Genomic DNA, 19,399 nt, shown 5'->3' on the forward strand with positions numbered 1-19,399 from the left:
TATACTCTGATCCTAGAATAAAATATTTTGGAATATCTATCATTATTAATCTCATTAAAAATTCACTTCCAGAGTGTGGGAAAAATCAATTTAGTACAGAGATGTCTCCAAAATTAATATCACTGATAAAGTAGTTCCTTAGAATTGGTTGAGGAGTGCACAGCTTTTTTGTTTGTTTGTTTGTTTTTTGTTTGTTTACTCTTGGGTAATGTATGCATCTTTTCAAAGAGCATATTTGCATCGTCCTCATGACTCAATTTTTTTTTTCTTGCCCAGTGTTCTCAAGAGAGCTGCCTTGACTTCCTTGTTCCGTAAACTGTAGATGATGGGGTTGAGCATGGATGTCACCACTGTATAGAAAAGGGAGAGGAGCTTGTCTGTTCCTGGTGAGTGGCTGGCTTTGGGCCTCAAGTAGGTGACAGATCCTGAGCCATAGAAAAGTGTTACCACCAGGAGGTGGGAAGAACAGGTGGAAAGAGCTTTATGGCGGCCCTCAGGTGAGGGCATGATGAGCACAGCAGCTAGAATTCTGCCATAGGAAGCAATAATCAGCAAAAATGGGCTGGATATGCAAAGGATGGCCACAACAAAGACCACAGCCTCATTGTGGAGTGTATCCCCACAGGTGAGTGCCAGGATGGGTGGGAGATCACAGAAGAAGTGGTCTATCTCACAAGGGCCACAAAAGTCCAAGGAGAAAATGTAGTTGGTCTGGCCCAAGGCTACCACGCATCCCATACCCCAAGAAACCACTGCCAGATGGGTACACACCCCATGACTCATTCGTGTTGCATAGTGGAGTGGGGAGCATATGGCCATATAGCGGTCAAAACCCATGGCTGCCAAGAGGCTGCACTCACTAATACCAAAAAATGAAAAGAAAAACATCTGTGTGGCACAACCCCCTCGAGAGATCCCTTGGGCTTCACTCACAAGACTCTGCAGCATCTTGGGTATGACGGAGCAAGTGTAGCCAATCTCCAAGAGAGACAAGTTGGCCAGGAAGAAGTACATGGGAGTGTGGAGGCCTGGGGTGGTCCAGATGGTGAGGGCTATGAGCGCATTGCCCATCAGTGATGCAAGGAACATGAGCAGGATGAGGGTGAACAGGAGGAAACAACGCTCAGGGATCTCAGAGAATTTGGCAAATACAAAGCAATTTACAGCCATGCTGTTCTCCTGCCACAAGGAGCAGTTGAGGCTCAGGACCTGGAAAAGAGAAAGGTAAAGTTATCAAAAAGAGTCCTACAGAGGAGAGACATAAATTCTTATGATGCTTTCAAAGAACTCTGGTATGTCAGGAAGGTAGTGAGCTTCACAGTTCCTTACCTGCAATTCTATAATTGAAAAAGTTCTGAAATTCTATTCATCATCATATTTTTCAAACTCGATCCACTTCAAACTTCACTTTCTCTGTTGTTCTTTACTAAATGTGCTAATAACCCAAGCAGACAATGAAAAAAACTAATTTTTGCTCAATTATCTTTTCATGTCTCCTTTAATAATTTGTCAAGAACTACCAAATAAATTTTTCCTTCTCTCTCATATATTTCCATTTCTCCCCAATTTCTGTTGCCATTCATTCAACCATTCATTCAACAAGTATATGTTGAACACAGAGTGATCAGTATTTAATATTCTAGGTCCTGAGATACAATAGAGAAGAAAGAAACAACAGTTCTCCCCACTTAAAACTCAACATTTTAATGAAGGAAAGCAGAAATTAAATAATTCTTCATTAAATAAATAATTGGTGCAATCCAGAAAATTGAAACCAGAGTCTGTTCATATTGGGTGGTCAGAGAGGCATTCCAGAGACAAAACCCTTGAACTGAATTATATGAATTATAAGAAGAGTGCTTCACAGTCATTCATAACATATTTATACTTTAGTACTAAAATAATTTCATCAATGTAAGTAATTTCTTACCTTCAATATTTCTCACCTTCAATCCTGTCTCCATCAGAGTGTTCCTTACTAAATGAAAATTACCATTGCCTGCAAGTTAAAATTGAAATTTCTTAATACAGCTTATGAAAATGAAGTTACTGTCTATGACAAAATCTGGTATCTCACCTGTTGCCCAAATATACACCATGTTACTGCCATATTAAGCAACTTGCATCTTTCACTTTGTGCCTTGCTCACATGTATTCCTTCTTCTTTGTTCTTGTTTTCCAGTGGGGCTGGAAATTTACTCCCCGTTTGTCCACCTAGTGAACCACCAATTTGCAATCAATTCCAGGGTAGATTCTCCTCTCTGGAAACCCTTCCTAACCCCACCCTCTTCTGTCTCCCTGCTGATCAGTGACCTGCCCTCTCTGCTCTCTTTCCACTGCCCTATTACTACTAAGAAACCAATTATAACACACTGATGACGATTGTTTACTCATTTCTTCTTGGGGAATATCCTGATCACAAGGAATTTTTACTTGTTAACCTTTACATCCACCATCCTTAGCAATTAACAAGGTGTCATGTAATAAAAAAAAAATTCTCATGCTAAGCTTTCTCTGACTACCTGTTTATTCTGTCCTTGATGCACATTCTATTTCTCTGAAGTCAATTACAATAATCTGATCTCCTTCAAATATCTGAAATATGACAGTTATTTTCTCTCAATCCAGTGATTATCAATTCATGACAAAATATTCCTAGATTTTCTATGGAAGTAGTGACTTTTTGAACATCTTCAATCAGAAATTTAAGCAGTGTTTTCTCTGAAAAAGGGTTGAAGAATAGGAGATTTCACTTCCTTTGTTCTGGACTCTCCTTCTATCAGCATAACCAGAAATCAATACAATATTGTGCCTGGCAAAACCCAACACCACTCACTCATTGTCCAAATCGTCGATCAAAACACATCATCATTTTCATAAATGTTGCTATGAATCTCCATCCAGGTCCTCAACTCTTATATTTGTGTGAGGTTTTAGTCCACTCTTCAGGCACCATAACTCATGTACTCATATATGTATTTAGCAGTTAAATAATCTGTATTTAGACATTGCCCATCATTTAATCCTTTGTAGTTTTAGGGGATTCTGATTTAATATATCATTTGTAATGCAATTCACATATTTGACCTTCATTTACATCTGCACATACTTTTACAATTTTTTTATTATAGGAAGTATAGATTTACAGAAAAATCATGCATAAAATACTGAGTTCCTATATACCACCCTATTATTAACACTTTGTATTAGTGTGGTACATTTGTAACAATTTATAAATATTTTTATAATTGTACTATAAACTATCGTTTATATTAGGGTTCACTGTTTGTGTTGTAAAGTCCTGTTTGTTTTTGGTTTTATTCTAGAAACATAAACAACCTAAAATTCCCCTTTTAACCACATTCAAATATATAATTCAGTGCCATTAATTGCATTCACACTGTTGTGCTATCAACACCACCATCCATTTATAACTAATTTTTTACATTTAAAAAGTTAAAAATTAAAAACTAACATACATCTTCCTAGATAACAATTCTTTGATCCATACATTTTATGTGATTAAACTTAAATTTTCACCAAATAATAATCCCACAGCTAGCAGCCAAGGAAAGCAGATCAGAAATTTTCATTATAGATGAGAAAAAGGGCTTGGGATTAGAGGGAATGATCTCTCTGAGATCAGAGAGATAACTAACATGTAACAGAAATGTCATAGAAAACAATTTGCTGACTTTCAAACATTGTTTACACAAGAACTATACATTTGAAGCTGGTATATGTAAAACAAATATATGCTTTTGAGGATCCAAACTATTATAAATAAACACTCAAAACACATGGATAAGAATTACTTTCTTGCATATGCACATACATCTGAACATCCACAGGCAAAGAAATGCACATTTTTACAAGCATTCTGAATAGCACAGAGGTTAAGAGTATTTTGGAGATATTCTACATGCATTCAAATCCTAGTACCGCCATTAGATAGCTCAACTTGACTAGCCAATAATAGTGTATACAGTGGCATAGAAAGTTCTGGATGTGGAGATGTTGTTATCTCATTTGTCAGTTAAATTATCAATGTATCTTACCCATCATATCTTCCTGACTTGGGGATAAATTTCAGCTTCCTCAGTGACACTGACACTGGGACTAACATGTGAGCCCAGTGAGGAAAGGAGAATGTCTGACCCTTCCTTATCTAGTGACACCACAGAGATTTCCTTTCATGGATACCCTTTTCCATTTAGATTCTAGAAGGAAAATGCAAATCCTGTATTGGGAACAGGGGCCAGGGATGTTGGGGAATGAGAGGAAACTACTGGTGGGTGACCCATGGAGGGGCTGACTACACAGAGGCCAGTGCCTGCTGCCAATCATGTCATATTTGCAGGACTCACGGGATCAGTAAACACATTCACCTGTGATAGGTACATTCTACAACCTCACAAATTACATTGACCACAAGTCAAAAAATAGGGTTCAGAAGTAGTGAAGGTCTTTATTTCTAAACATTTAAACTGATAAAGATTGGTATTTTGTTTAGAAATGAATACTAAATCATATAAAAACAAATGTAAAAGGCTTATTCAAGGCTAAAAATACAAATGTAATAAAATTCTCCTCTCCCTTCCTATCTATCACTTGATATATTACTAAACCATGTATATTCTGACTTTTGTTATGCTTTCTACTGATTTTAGGACTCCTTCATCTGTTGACCTTAGTCTGACAGCCTCAGATCCACGTAGAAGAGGTCAGGTTGGTGTGTATTACATGAAGGTTTTAGTTTTATCACTGTCTATGGAAGGAGACTGAGATGCTCAGGGTGAGTTTCAGGGGTCTGCAGAAAGGATCGCTGCTAGTATCAAAAAAATTCGGCAGTGACATTGCTGTCTCTCATCTGTAGCAGCTTCTTGATTTAAACTTTCTGATCCATCATGTCCTTAGAGATGAAGGATAATGAGGCCCTTCCTATTGTTCTTGTTCAGTTATTTTGAATTAGAAATGCACGTTGCAGAAGCAAACCATAAATACAAAGTAAGGAATAACATTTAAATTGCAATTTGTCAGTGTCAAATTCTCCTGCCCTTTAAAGCTTCACATCAGGGCATTCATAGGACACTGAAGGGAATATTCTCTGCTATTATCAATGAATAACATAACCTACATGAATAGTCAGGAATCTAACAGGTACCATGTACACATGAAGATATAGGAGTTTTATGTCAAATATTAATTGGAATAAATCATAGATTCCTATTCAAAATTAAAAAAGACTAAGTGGCCACTGAACACTGGCAAGGTTCTAAAGATAATTTCATGTATGAACAAAATTGAGGAGGGAGATGAGATTTATATCTCAATGGCTTGGCTTTACATGCCAATTTACCCAGTCCCAATATCTAAGGCAAACACACTACAAATAGTTCTGCTTTGGATATAATCCAGTGCAAGTGATTCACTTTGGGTCAGCCCCACATAATTAGAAATGTTATTTTACTAGCTCAGTCCATTATTCATCTGTGTCTTTATCATGAAATGTATCTTTGTTTTCTATCAGCCAATAGAAAACATGTGATATATTATTAGATATTGTACATAAAACACTAAGTACAGGGCTAGATATATAAGAAACACATGATAAATGTTAACCTTCATTCTTAGATAGTCATTACTTTAAAATGCTTTATAGTAGATATAATTAGTGTACATTTATTATTTATACTACAGTGGATTGTCCATTGCTTTCTACAATTTCCCCAAAGCAACCTCATCAAGGACCTTATACTTAATTGACTGATACCTTAACATAACCCAACAGAGATTATTTTACCATTTAATCAGATCATCATGGAGAAAATAATCTGGGTCTTTATATTCCCCAATAATCAGATATATCAATTTCCTGTGAAAGAATTAATTTTAAACAACTTTCAGTAATTTTATGACTGGAACCCTGGGAGATTGAGTGAATTGCTACTCTCTTCATAGATGGAGAATAACAAATTCAACTAATGAAAAGAACTGAAATGTCCTTTGGGTATCAGCTCTGCATTTGCACACTTTAAGCCACTGTCTTTCACAACCTTCTTTACCTAAGACATCAACTCTGTTACATACCTTTCATCATAAGAGTGAGGGAAAAAAGTGCATGGTAATTGATTCTGGTGAGGCACTCCCTGATTTTTTCTGTAACCTTTCCTTGTAATCTCCAAACATTCGGAGGATGCAAACCTGATCCATCCTGAACTCAAGATGTGCACTCAGAAGCCTTTGTTGTTGTCAGGAGCCAGGTCTGATCTCAGAAAGATTGAGTGTCTCAAGAGAGACCAGCATGGCCCTCCTCGCAATGCCCTCAGGTCCATTAAAAATAATAAATAAATAAATAAATAAATAAAACCAAAGTAGACAGGCTGTGTTGGTTACATGATGATACATTTGAGCCTTCTTTCCTTCTGAAAGATAAATAGGTATGCATATGCTATATTTCAATTTCCTCTTTGTTTTGAATCTTTATCCTTCTCCCTACCCCCACCCCCTCCCAGGAGACATACTGTCTTCAGGCTGTAGAGTGTCAGGACGCAGTTGGATTCTTTCTCTAATGAGTTGCATGGACAGGTCTATCTCTATTTGTAGGTAAAAGCTAACATTTATGAGGAAAAGAAGTAAGTGTGAAAAGGCAGATAAATCAACAGTTAAATATAATGAATGCACTGCATAAATATAATGTAATCTAATGTCAATATAATGTGATGCATAATGTAATGTGATGTATAAATGTGATATAAATAAAATTAATGACACATAACTACTATCAAAGACTATGTACATAATATAATATGAATTCAAGTGAAATGTACTAATGCAACCATTACTATTCTGAACTGTTAATATTCAGATCTTAATTTTTGTCCAAGTTGACCAAAATAGTTAACAAAAATAGTATATAAACTATGTAAGTGACTTCCATGTCATATTATGTTGAGTCCTTTAATATTTCTTCTGATTTTCCTAAATATTCAAAATCTTTATATCTTCTAATTACTCCTGATTTTCACAAAGTACCTATTTGTTTGTATCAAACTTAACCACAAGAAAATAAAGAGTCAAAGACATACCTTAGCATAGTGACAGAAGAGGGTAAGGTACTGAATGCTTATTATTTAAATGGTATAAAGAAAAGAGGGAAATGTACTAACTGTCCAATATTTATACAATATACTGTAAAGGCAAAGGAAAAAGAGTAAGCAAGGCAAGATGTTATTTGTATAAAAATTCCCCTTACTGCAGTATTGATCAATGAAATAAGCATAGATGTCCTTTTAGGAATTCCCCATAAAGTACTTATTGCCCCAATCTCATATATGCTTGCATATGATTAAAATATAGTTCTTACAAGGATTATTCTCAGAATCAGATAAAGATCTAAAGAGATTTTGATTGGTTTTATGAGGATTGAACATGACAAGTAGTTATCTACTCCAACATTCTCCACTGCTCTGGTAACAGAATATTGAGTTCATTTAGTGTGGCAAATGAAATCAGTTAAAGAATATAGCTCCACTTCCTGTGCAGACAGGTGCACTCTACAACAAATTCTGGTCCATGAGATATAAATTCAAGTACATTGGGATATCCAGAAGTTCTCCTTAAATGGAGGGGCATGCCATATTTTGACCCTCCAGCCTGTCAGCTGACTTAGAACTTAATATGATGCTGAATCTCTAGTCTATAGCTTGTACAATAGACAAATGGAGCTAAGGAATGTTGGAGCAGAATGATAGATTCAAGCTGAATTCTTAAATTTGTGTAGAGTATCCTTGGACTTCTCTATTTGAGGGATATGAAATTTTAATTTTTAAAAGGCACTAGTATTTGGAGATTGCTCAGTATATACCCTGGAAGCTAACTCTTTCAGGGTAGGTAGATAACCTAAAGCAGGAAGTTCAATTAAGTTGAGGAGAGCTACTAAAACTATGCATTCTTTCAATCCTTGACTCAAGAAGTACAGGTATAAATTAGTGTGTAGAAGAGTGTCCCTACCAGTAGGTGGGAAGAACAGGTGGAAAGAGCTTTATGGTGGCCCTAAGGTGAGGGTATGATGAGCACAGCAGCTAGAATTCTGCCATAGGAAGCAATAATCAGCAAAGATGGGCTGGATATGCAGAGGATGGCCACGACAAAGACCTGTGACAGACTCATTATAGGATCTATCCCCACAAGCACATGCCAGGATGGGTGAGAGGTGAAAAGAAGTGGTCTATCTCTCAGAGGCCACAGAATTCCAAGGAGAAAATATAGTTGGTCTTGCCCAAGTCTACCAGGCATCCCACCCCCCAAGAAACCATTGTCAGATGGGCACACACCACATGACTCATCATGTTGCATAGTGGAGTGGGGAACATATGGTCATATAGTGGTCAAAAGCCATGGCTGCCAGAAGGCTGCACTTGCTAATACCAAAAAGATGCAAAGAACAACATCTGTGTGGCAAAACCCTCTTGAGAGAGCCCTTGGGCCTCACTCACAAGACTCTGCAGCATCTCTTGGTTATGACCGAGCACATGTAGCCAATCTCCAAGAGAGACAAGTTGGCCAGGAAGAAGTACATGGGAATGTGGAGGCCTGGAGTGGTCCAAATGGTGAGGACTATGAGTGTATTGCCCATCAGTGATGCAAGGAACATGAGCAGGATGAAGGTGAACAGGAGGAAACACTGCTCAGGGATTCTCTGAGGTCTCTGGCAAATGCAAAGCAATCAACGGCCATGGTGTTATCCTGTCACAAGGAGCAATTGAGGTTCATGACCAGAAAAGAGAAAGGTAGATGCATCAGAAAGATTGCCTCAGAGCAGAGACATAAATTGCCACACTGCCCTTAACCATATCTGGTAAACCAGAAAGGTAACGAGATCTACAGTGCCTTACCTACAATTCAAAAATTCTGAAATTACACTCTTCATATCTTTTCTGTGTTCACTATCTGAATTTATGTCCAAAATTTACTTAGAGAACCATGAAAAAAATCATTTTATCTCATTTCTCTCTTCATCTGTCTTTTATTATTTATCAAATAGTTGAAATAAGCATTTTCTCTGTCTCTTATATCTATCCATTTCTCTCCATTTCTGTTGCCATTGACATTTCAAGTTTCACTCATTTATTTAAAAGTATTTAGTTAGCACAGAGTTTAGCCATTATACTTCTAGGCACTGAGATATAACAATGAGCACAATACACCACTCCTGATGTAGAGCTTACATTTTAGTGAAGGAAAATCTATATTAAAAAATCATTCAATAAACAAGTAGTGCAATATGGATTTACAACAGGAGACTGTGCATGTGATTGACCAATTTAGATTGGGCAGTCAGAGAGGATGTTCTTAATGATGAATGCTGGATCTGAAATATGAATTATAAGAAGGGGTGGCCATGTGAAAAGTGTATCACAGTCATTCATATCATATCTGTTTTGTAGTACTGAAATAATTTCATCATTGTAACTAATTTCTTTACCTTCAATATTTCTCTTCTGCCATCCTACCTCCATCAGAATGTTCTTTTTACTAAATGAAAATTACCATTGCCTACAGGTTAAAAATAAAGTTTTTTAATATGATGCATGGAAACTCATGATCAAGTCACCTTCGATTGATGAAACCTACTATTATAGCCCTTTCCCAAATGCACACATGATATGGTCATATCCAGCACTTGTTTCTTTTACTATGTGCCTCATTAACTGCTATGGGTTGAATCTTGCCTCCCCCTCCCCCAAAGACAGAATTAAGTCCTACTAATGCTCAGTTGTATAGAAGTGAACCCATTTGTAAATAGGATCTTTGAAAATAGATGTCAAGCCAAACTGAATCAGTATAGGCCTTAATCCAAAATGACTGTAATCCTTAAATCCAAGGAAGTTTGGACACAATGATTAGGGGATTGAATATACAGAAGGAGACAGGTGGCTATGTGAAGGAGGGTTGTGCTGGTTTGAATCTGTTATGTATCCCAGAAAAGTCTATGTTCTTTTACTCAATCCCTATGGGTGCAGACCTATTGTGAGTAGGGTTTTAATCCCCTTGCTGGAGTCCTTTATAAGAGAAAAAGGCAGATGAAACTCAAAGACCACAGAGAGACACTTTGGAGAGACATTTTGGAGACACCCATTGAAACCAGAACCAGAAGAGAGAACTTTCATCTCTACTTCAGCCAGCCAGCCCCTCCTGGGGAATTTATCAAAGACCTTCAAGGGAGTGACAGTTTGTAGCCTGCCCTATGGAATTTGGACTCTTTCATTCCCCATAGTTGCATGAAACACTTTTATAAAAATCTCATACTATTTACAGATATCTCCTGTTGAATCTGTTTCCCCAGAGAACACTAACACAAAGTGTTCCGGTTTGCTAATGCTGCCCTTTCACAAAACACCAGAAATGGATTGGCTTTTTTAAAGGGGACTTAGTTGGTTACCAAGTTACAGTCTTAAGGCCATAAAGTGTCTAAGGTAAGGCATCAACAACCAGGTACCTTCACTGGAGGGCAGCCAACGGCATCTGGAAAACTGTTAGCTGGGAAGGCACTTGGCTGACATCTGCTCCAGAGTTCTGGTTTCAAAATGGCTTCCTCCTAGGCTGTTCCTCTCTAGGCTGCAGTTCCTCAAAAATGTCACTCTTAGTTGCTCTTGAGGAGTTTTCCTCTCTTAGCTTCTCAGGAGCAAAACTTTTACAAAGGCCATCTCCAAAATGTCTCTCTAAGTTGCAGCTCCTCTCTCAGCTCCTGTGCATTGTTCAAAGAGTCCCTCTTCACTGCAGCAAGCTCACTCCTTTCTGAGCTTTTATAGGGCTCCAGTGAACTAATCAAGGCACAAGCTGAATGGGCAGGGCCAAACCTCCATGGAAATTATCCAATCAGAATTATCACCTACAGTTGAGTGGGTTGCATCTCCATGGAAACACTCAATCAAAGAATTACAATCTAGTTAACACTAATACATCTGCCCACACAAAACTGCATCAAAGATAATGGCCTTTTGGGGGACATAGTACATTCAAACTGGCACACAAGAGCAGAGAGAGATTGAGTTATGGATTGCCAACAAGATACCACCAGGACACTACAGACTTGTGAGAAAGTGTGGTCCTGCCAGTTTCTTGATTTTGGACTTCAAGCCTCCAAAACTGTGAGACAATAAATTCCTGTTGTTTCAGGCAAATTCCATGGTATTTGTTATAGCAGCCCTGGAAAACAAAGACACTCACACTTATATCTGTTTCTATGTACTCATTTTCCCATGGGGATTGAAAGCCGCCTCCATGATTATCTGCCTAAGAGATAGATAAGCTGTATCCAGTTCCAGGGCAGCTACTTCTCTCCCTGGGGATGCTTTCAAGCCTCTCCTCCTCCTTCTCCCATGGTAATTCCTTACAGGCCACCTCCACTCTGTTGCCTTGGCCTTTTCACTGCTAAGTCTGTACCAATCCAATGTCAGTGACTTAATAATTTCTTCCCAGTAGTAACCTCAGACAGGAGGTGCAGGAATTTTTTCTTGTTTACCTTTCTGTCCACCAGCCTTAACAGTTAGCAAGGTCCCATGCAATGAAAGAATTCTTCTACCTCTAAGCTTTACTCTGGCTGCTGTATAGTAGTACATATTTTATTTTCTGAGGTCAATTAAGATAAATCAGATCTCCTCAAATGCCTCTCAAATATGACAGTTCTTTTCCTCTCATTCAAGAAATATTAATTCATGGAAAAATATTCCTCACACTTTTAATGAGTGTACTGTAGTTTGTTTGTTCATTTTGAAATCTATTCAACCAAAAATCTAAACAATTTTTGGTTTGAAATGGCAGAAGAACAGGGATTTCATTCACCTAAATCTATACTCTATCAATTAGCATAACCTGAGATCTTGTCACGTAGTGTCTGGCAAAATCTAAACATATCTATTCATCCATTAAAACCATTCAGAATCTTTATACATATTACTATGAACCTATATACAGGTCTTGACATCTTATGTTTATATGATATTTTTGGTTCATTCTGCAGTTACCATATCACATGTACCCATATATGTATTTAGCAGTGTTTAAATGCCTGATTTTATGCTCTGCCCATCATATGCTTTTCAAATTTAGTGGATTTTGATTTAAACATTCATTTATAAAATAATTTTGGCATTTAAAAAAGTTTTATTTCATAGTTCATTCCAAGATAGCAATTCTTTGATCAATACAATTGTGATTTAACAGTTAAACATTCAGTAAGCAATAGTTCCACAACTACTGGCAAAGGAAGACAGAGCAGTAATTGATGTTATAGACAAGAAAAGGGGTTCTGATTAGATGAAGTGATATTTCTGATATCAGACAGAAAAATAGCAAGTGGTATAAATGGAATACACACAGTTTTCCTGACTTTCAAAACACCATTTATACCACTATTACTACACATTTGAAGCTGACATATGTAAGCCAAAGGTATATATTTGAGGATCCAAACTATTAGGCATAAACAATCATACTAGGTTATCCATAACAACTATGTACACATGTGTACATTCTTAAGCTTACACTTATTCAACAGGCAGAAGCACACACACTCAAATGCATACTGAGTAGCTTTATGGTTAAAAGTATTATGAAGATATTCTATATGAGTTCAAATCCTAGTTCAGCTGGGTCAAATTTAATATTTACTGAAAAATATCTGTTCCTCATTTTGTCCATTTCTAAAAGGAGGCAATAATATTTTCTTCATGGGTTGCTATGAGGTTTATGTTAAATATTTCCCATACATGCTTGGAAGAGTGACAAAGTTTTCAATTAGTATCAGGTATAGCAGGACCTGGATACATGGGCTCAGACATGTGCACATGGAACGTCACAATAGATTTACCTTGTATTTTTTTTAAATTCATTTTATTGAGATATATTCACACACCATACAGTCATACAAAACAAAGCATACATTCAATTGTTTACAGTACCATTATATAATTGTGCATTCATCAAAATTAATTTTTGACATTTTCATTACCACACACACAAAAATAATTAAAAAAATTAAAGTGAAAAGGAGCAATTAAAGTAAAAAAGAACACTGGGTGCCTTTTTTTTTGGTTGTTGTTTTGTTTTGTTTTCCTTCCCCCATTTTTGTACTCATCCATCCATAAACTAGACCAAGGGCAATGTGGTCCATATGGCTTTCCCAATCACATTGTCACTCCTCATAAGCTACCTTTTTATACAATCATCTTCAAGATTTATGGATTCTGGGTTGTAGTTTGATAGTTTCAGGTATTTACTGCTAGCTAAAAGGGTTGTCTATAATGTATGTAAGAGTGCCCACCAGAGTGACCTCTTGGCTCCTTTTGGAATCTCTGCCACTGAAGCTTATTTCATTTCCTTTTTCATCCCCCTTTTGGTCAAGAAGATGTTCTCCATCCCATGATTCCAGGTCTAGATTCCTCTCCAGAGTCATATTCCACATTGCCAGGGAGATTCACTTCTGTGGGTGTCAGATTCCACGTAGAGGGGAGGGCAATGATTTCACCTTTCAAGTTGGCTTACTTGAGAGAGAGGGCCACATCTGAGCAACAAAGAGGCATTTCCGAGGAGGTTCTTAGGCACAGTTATAGGGAGGCCTAGTCTCTTCTTTGCAGTAACAGTCTTCCCAAGGGCAAGTCCTGTGGTAGAGGGCTCAGCCCATCAAATCACCAGTCCCCTATGTCTGTGAGCACATCAGCAACCAACGAGGTAGGGAAGCCCAACATCCCTGCATTCTCCACTAGCTCCTCAAAGGGGCTCTGTATATTTTTATTGTTTTTTTTAATTAACTCTTTTTTTAAAATCAACTATATAAAAAATAATTTAAAAAATACAGTAAAAAATCATTTCAAAAACCATAACATGGGAATAAGAAAAAAGACAACAAACCTAAGATAACTACTTTATTTCCAACATGTTTCCTACTCTACCCCAAGAAAATAACCTCATACAGCAACATTTCTATGAACTTGTTCCTACCACACCCATCAGAAATTAACAAACCATAGTCATTCCTGGGCATTCCCAGAATGTTAAATTTACCCATGATAGCTTATCTGTTCTTATTGGGTTATCATTCCCCCTTCTTTAATTGTTCTCTATCAATAGTTCCCCTACATTCTACATATAAACCATTTGTTTTACATTTTTCAATGTTCGCATTAGTGGTAGCATATAACATTTATCTTTTTGTACCTGGCTTATTTCACTCAGCATTATGTCTTCAAGGTTCATCCATGTTGTCATATGTTTCATGATATTGTTCCTTCTTACAGCCATGTAGTATTCCATCGTGTGTATATACCACATTTTATTTATCCACTCATCTGTTGAAGGACATTTGGGTTGTTTCCATCTCTTGGCAGTTGTGAATAATACTGCTATGAACATTGGCATGCAGATATCTGTTCGTGTCACTGCTTTCAGATCTTCCGGGTATATACCGAGAAGTGCAATTGCAGGATCGAAGGTTAACTCTATATCTAGTTTTCTAAGAAAGTGCCAGACTGACTTCCAGAGTGGCTGAACCATTATACAGTCCCACCAACAATGGATAAGAGTTCCAATTTCTCCATATCTTCTCCAGCATTTGTAGTTTCCTGTTTGTTTAATGGAAGCCGTTCTAATTGGTGTATCTCATTGTGGTCTTAATTTGCATCTCTCTAACAGCTAGTGAAGCTGAACATTTTTACATGTGTTTCTTGGCCATTTGTATTTCCTCTTCAGAGAACTGTCTTTTCATATCTTTTGATCATTTTGTAATTGGGCTGTCTGTACTATTGTCATTGAGTTGTAGGATTACTTTACATATGCAAGATATCAGTCTTTTGTCAGATACATAGTTTCCAAAAATTTTTTCCCATTGAGTTGGCTGCCTCTTCACCTTTTTGACAAATTCCTTTGAGATGCAGAAACACTAAACTTGAGGAGTTCCCATTTATCTATTTTTTCTTTTGTTGTTTGTGCTTTGGGTGTAAAGTCTAGGAAGTGGCCACCTAATACAAGGTCTTGAAGATGTTTCCCTACATTATCTTCTAGGAGTTTTATGGTACTGTCTTTTATATTGAGATCTTTGATCCACTTTGAGTTAAATTTTGTGTAGGGTGTGAGGTAGGGGTCCTCTTTCAATCTTTTGGATATGGATATCCAACTCTCCCAGCCCCATTTGTTGAAAAGACTGTTATGTTCCAGTTCAGTGGCTTTGGGGGCCTTATCAGTGATCAGTCAGCTGAAGTTCTGGGGGTCTATCTCCAAATTCTCAATTTGATTACATGGATCAATATGTCTATCTTTGTGCCAGTACCATGCTGTTTTGACTACAATGGCTTTATAATAAGCCTAATTTATTCACACATTAAATAGCCAATTTATGGTTCTGATGGCAACCAAACACTGAACCAACACACCTGGTAAATAATTTTACCACCATTTTGCATTATAGTTGAAATAACATCTCACAGAAGGAGGTATCTGAAGGAAATGATCTATTTGTTTTTTCTATTCTCTTCAATCAAGTACCTCAACAGAAATGTTTTTGGATAAGCAACTCCAAATTATGAATATCTGTATACCCAAATTAAATGCATGTATAACTCCATACATATATTTATCTCCTTTATAAACTAAAAGAGAAAGTATAATAATACCAAAATGAATGTATCAATGTTGCCTAATTTCTTTGTGATATGAAGGTTTATTTTTAATGATTTCACAACAGTTAATAAATTTGCAATTCTCTCTCTCCTTTTATACTAGATATCACAGTTCACATCCTTCTCATCATTTCCTTGTTCTCAGTTCTCTATAGAATAGTTGAGCACATCAGCAATTTGTTTTAACTCCAACCATGTATCCACAGATATGTGCATGTCTGCACACATATGTACAAAACAGAGAAGTTAAGTATCAAAAAATTTACAAATGAATATATTTAAAAACTGAAACTTTTAAGAAGCTATCAAGGTAAGATTGGCCATTTTACTAGCATATGTGATGGGAGGTAGGTGAATGACCTTAGCAGGCTTTGCAAAGTTCATTATGAGTAGAACACAAGATATTCTCACTATCTATGATTTTGAATGCCCTTTCTGTTAGGGATGCCTTTCCAGTAAAAATGCATGTGCTTGTGTTTGTTTAGAAAGTGGCATACAATTGATAGCATTCCTGTAGAAAAGGAAGCCACAAACCTCTGTGGTTCTTTTCTCTCCAGAGACCCACGTGTGTCCCTCTCCAATAGATCAAGGAAAGGTTGCCTGGAAAGAACAGCTCCAGAGACATGTGGTGAGTAAACAATCTAAGCACCATCCAACTGCAGCTTGTCTAATACAAGAGATTGCAGGAGAGAGTTTGAGCAAATAAGTTACCTCCACATGGTCCTTCCACTATCAGCAAACTGTGACTGAGATGGAGCCTTTTCATCAAAGCCATCACCATCCTCTACTGCTAAATTGCCATTCTTCCTGAAAGGTAGGGTTTTATTGTTCATGTCATGGGAAAGAAAAGGACATTTTGTTTTAAAAGTTGAGGATATCCAGGGCTGGTTCCTATATGCAGTAAACAGAAGGAGTTCTTCCTATGCAACCTAACATTTACTGTATTCATAGTCATGGAAATTTGACTACCTCCTCCTTTTAGAAAACATAGATCTCCTTATCTTCATTTTAGAATAACAGGAATGTGAAACAGGAGGGAGGACTTTTGGGGTGGGATCTCTTTGGAAAATATTGGTTATTCTTGGGAACAAAAACCACAGAGCAGAGAATTGTGACAATGGACAGTTACCCAGGCAAAGTAAGGGCATTCATTTACTGCTTTTCATCCAGTAGACATCTAATCCTTGAACAATACTGTTCTTTCTTTACTGTATAGTAGAGGAAATGCAGCCAGCTAAAGTTAATTTCATTTCTGGTACATCACAGCATCCAGGGTTTTTACTTACTACCAAAATACTTAGACAAAAGTTAACGTGACCACAAAAGTCAATTTCCTTTTGTTATTATGTCAGTTTCCTTTCATTATAATAATTCTAGAAGGGGCTTATCCTCCACTCAGAACACACACTAGTTTGGCAAATTTTAGAATGCATTTGACTATTACCACAAATGCAAAAGAAAATAAGCCACATATTCTCTTTAAACTGTACTATGCAATAATTGCCCAAGTCCAGACCTCAGATTCAAACAAGAACGTTTGGGGATTTTGTACCCTAGTTAGGATATTTTAGGGCAAACAAAAAATTTCCATTGGAGAAGCCTCATTGTTAGCTTATTTTTGTTCATAAGAACTGGTTTAGACTTGGATCAAGCGGTCAACATACTATGGACAACATTCAACTTTCAGAAGAAAAAATTTCCATAACATTTCTTAATCTGTGCAAGTTAATAGTTCAAACTATATTCATAAATTCTATAAAATTTTCCTTATGAAAGGACAATGAGTTACATTAGATGACTGAATTCACAGATACCTAATATGATCTTTCCAAAGCATGTTGAGCATGGGGAATGCTGGGGGAAATAGCTTGGTAATTGGAGTCAGTGAATTGGATTCTAGAGGGTAATATTTACGTTGTAGATCAATGCCTCAAATAGGGTGAGAACAGTAGTTTTCCTAACTAGATTTTTCTGTCTAGAGTGGTTATTTGCTTCATGGAATAACAAATAACTTCATATTAAATATAATCATATCTAACACTCCTGTTTAAATATTTCTAAATATTCTTATGTTGCCTGTGTCTCCAACCCTGCTTATCCTCTCTCATGTTTTCTCAATCAATTTGTCATTCAATTAATATGTTAGTTCTGTTGTTTAACTATCATGTATTTATATAAGTAGCAATCTTTAATTTTTAATTTGTTTTCCTTTCCATAGCATGCACATTGATGGCCTATTTAGATCATCTTCAGAGTGTCTGAAATATGCTGCAAATAAATTTTGTTATATGATTACAACATTTATTCTTTGTTCATGTGTCTCCTTTAAATGAATTAGACATTTTCATAACTTATGTATTTGTACTCTTTCTACATAAAAGATTACCTTATACACTGTTTGCATTATTTTATCTCTGTTGTTTCTCTCTCTGATTCCAGTCTTCAAATGTTCAACCTTGAAACAGTTTGTTATTCTTCTGTTGGATAAGATATCTAATTCTCCCCACAGGAATAAAGTTGGAATGAACAAGTAGGTGGCTTACAATGAAAAAGCAATGAAAGGGACAAATTTGAGCAGCCCAGCAGGTTTTATCCTCCTCGGCTTTTCTGACCAGCCCCAGCTGGAGATGGTTCTCCTTATGGTCATCTCTGTCATCTACATTCTGACACTGATGGGGAACACAGCCATCATACTGGTCTCATATCTGAACCCCAAACTCCATACGCCCATGTATTTATTCCTCTCTAATCTCTCCTTCCTGGACCTCTGTTTCACAACCAGTATTGTCCCACAGATGCTTTGGAATCTCAAGGGTCCTGAGAAGACCATTAGCTACACTGGTTGTGTGATCCAGCTGTACGTTGCTTTGGGGCTGGGCTCCACGGAATGTGTCCTCCTGACTGTGATGGCCTATGACCGGTTCAATGCCATCTGCCGGCCCCTCCACTATGGCATAACCATGCACAAAAAGCATCTTCAGCAGTTAGCAGCTGTGGCCTGGAGCAGTGGTTTTGTGGGGTCCACTGTTCAGACAGTCCTTGTTTTCCAATTTCCTCTGTGCAGCCACCACAGGGTGGATGACTTTGTCTGCGAGGTGCCTGCCCTGATGAAAATCACCTGTGTGGACACAGCCTTCCTGGAAAATGAGCTCACCATAGCAGGTGCTCTCTATGTGGTTATGCCCCTGGGGCTTATTCTGGTCTCCTATGGTTGCATTGTTAGAAGTGTGCTGAGGATAAAATCTGCTGAAGGCAGGAGGAGAGCATTTGGGACATGTGGATCCCACCTGATTGCTGTAGTTTTGTTCTTTGGGACTCTAATTTCTGTCTACATGCAGCCCAAGAGCAAATACTCACAGAATCACAGTAAATTCCTCACTCTCTTCTACACTGTAGTGACACCCTCTCTTAATCCTTTGATCTATACCTTGAGAAATAAAGACATTAAATGGGCTCTGAAGAGGCTACTTAAAAGAGACCCAAGTTAAGCAGAAATGTGAAACATACTCAAGCAGTCCCTCAGATACTGGATAGTTTAGGCATAGATTCTCCTTTCATATGGGAAAGCAGGTCTCAATCATCCACATAAAGGTAGATATGATATTTCCTTTCAATGAAGTCCTGCAGTTGTGTCCTGTAAATCCTTCTTCTCCTTGTTTCTGGAAATATTGTAAGTCTCCTTTGTGGGCTACTTTGTAAATGCTATGAATAAATAAATATTT

General features: G+C 37.2%; 2 protein-coding genes and 1 pseudogene across 2 annotated transcripts; 1 reads left to right on the forward strand and 2 right to left on the reverse strand.

Moving 5' to 3' along the window:
* Positions 1-246: 246 nt before the first annotated feature.
* On the reverse strand, positions 247-3,948 carry LOC119540764 (olfactory receptor 10C1-like). The gene is made up of 2 exons (XM_037844719.1): positions 3,943-3,948; positions 247-1,209 (listed from the first exon to the last, which is right to left on the reverse strand). The coding sequence occupies exons 1-2, from the start codon at positions 3,946-3,948 to the stop codon at positions 247-249; spliced, it is 969 nt and encodes a 322-aa protein (XP_037700647.1).
* A 4,020-nt stretch (positions 3,949-7,968) lies between these two features.
* On the reverse strand, positions 7,969-8,775 carry LOC119540765 (annotated as a pseudogene).
* A 9,457-nt stretch (positions 8,776-18,232) lies between these two features.
* On the forward strand, positions 18,233-19,165 carry LOC119540119 (olfactory receptor 2G3-like). Its single transcript, XM_037844162.1, has one exon. The coding sequence runs from the start codon at positions 18,233-18,235 to the stop codon at positions 19,163-19,165; it is 933 nt and encodes a 310-aa protein (XP_037700090.1).
* Positions 19,166-19,399: the final 234 nt, after the last annotated feature.

This window comes from Choloepus didactylus, chromosome 7 (assembly GCF_015220235.1).
Source record: "Choloepus didactylus isolate mChoDid1 chromosome 7, mChoDid1.pri, whole genome shotgun sequence".
In the NCBI taxonomy this organism is placed as follows: domain Eukaryota; kingdom Metazoa; phylum Chordata; class Mammalia; order Pilosa; family Megalonychidae; genus Choloepus; species Choloepus didactylus.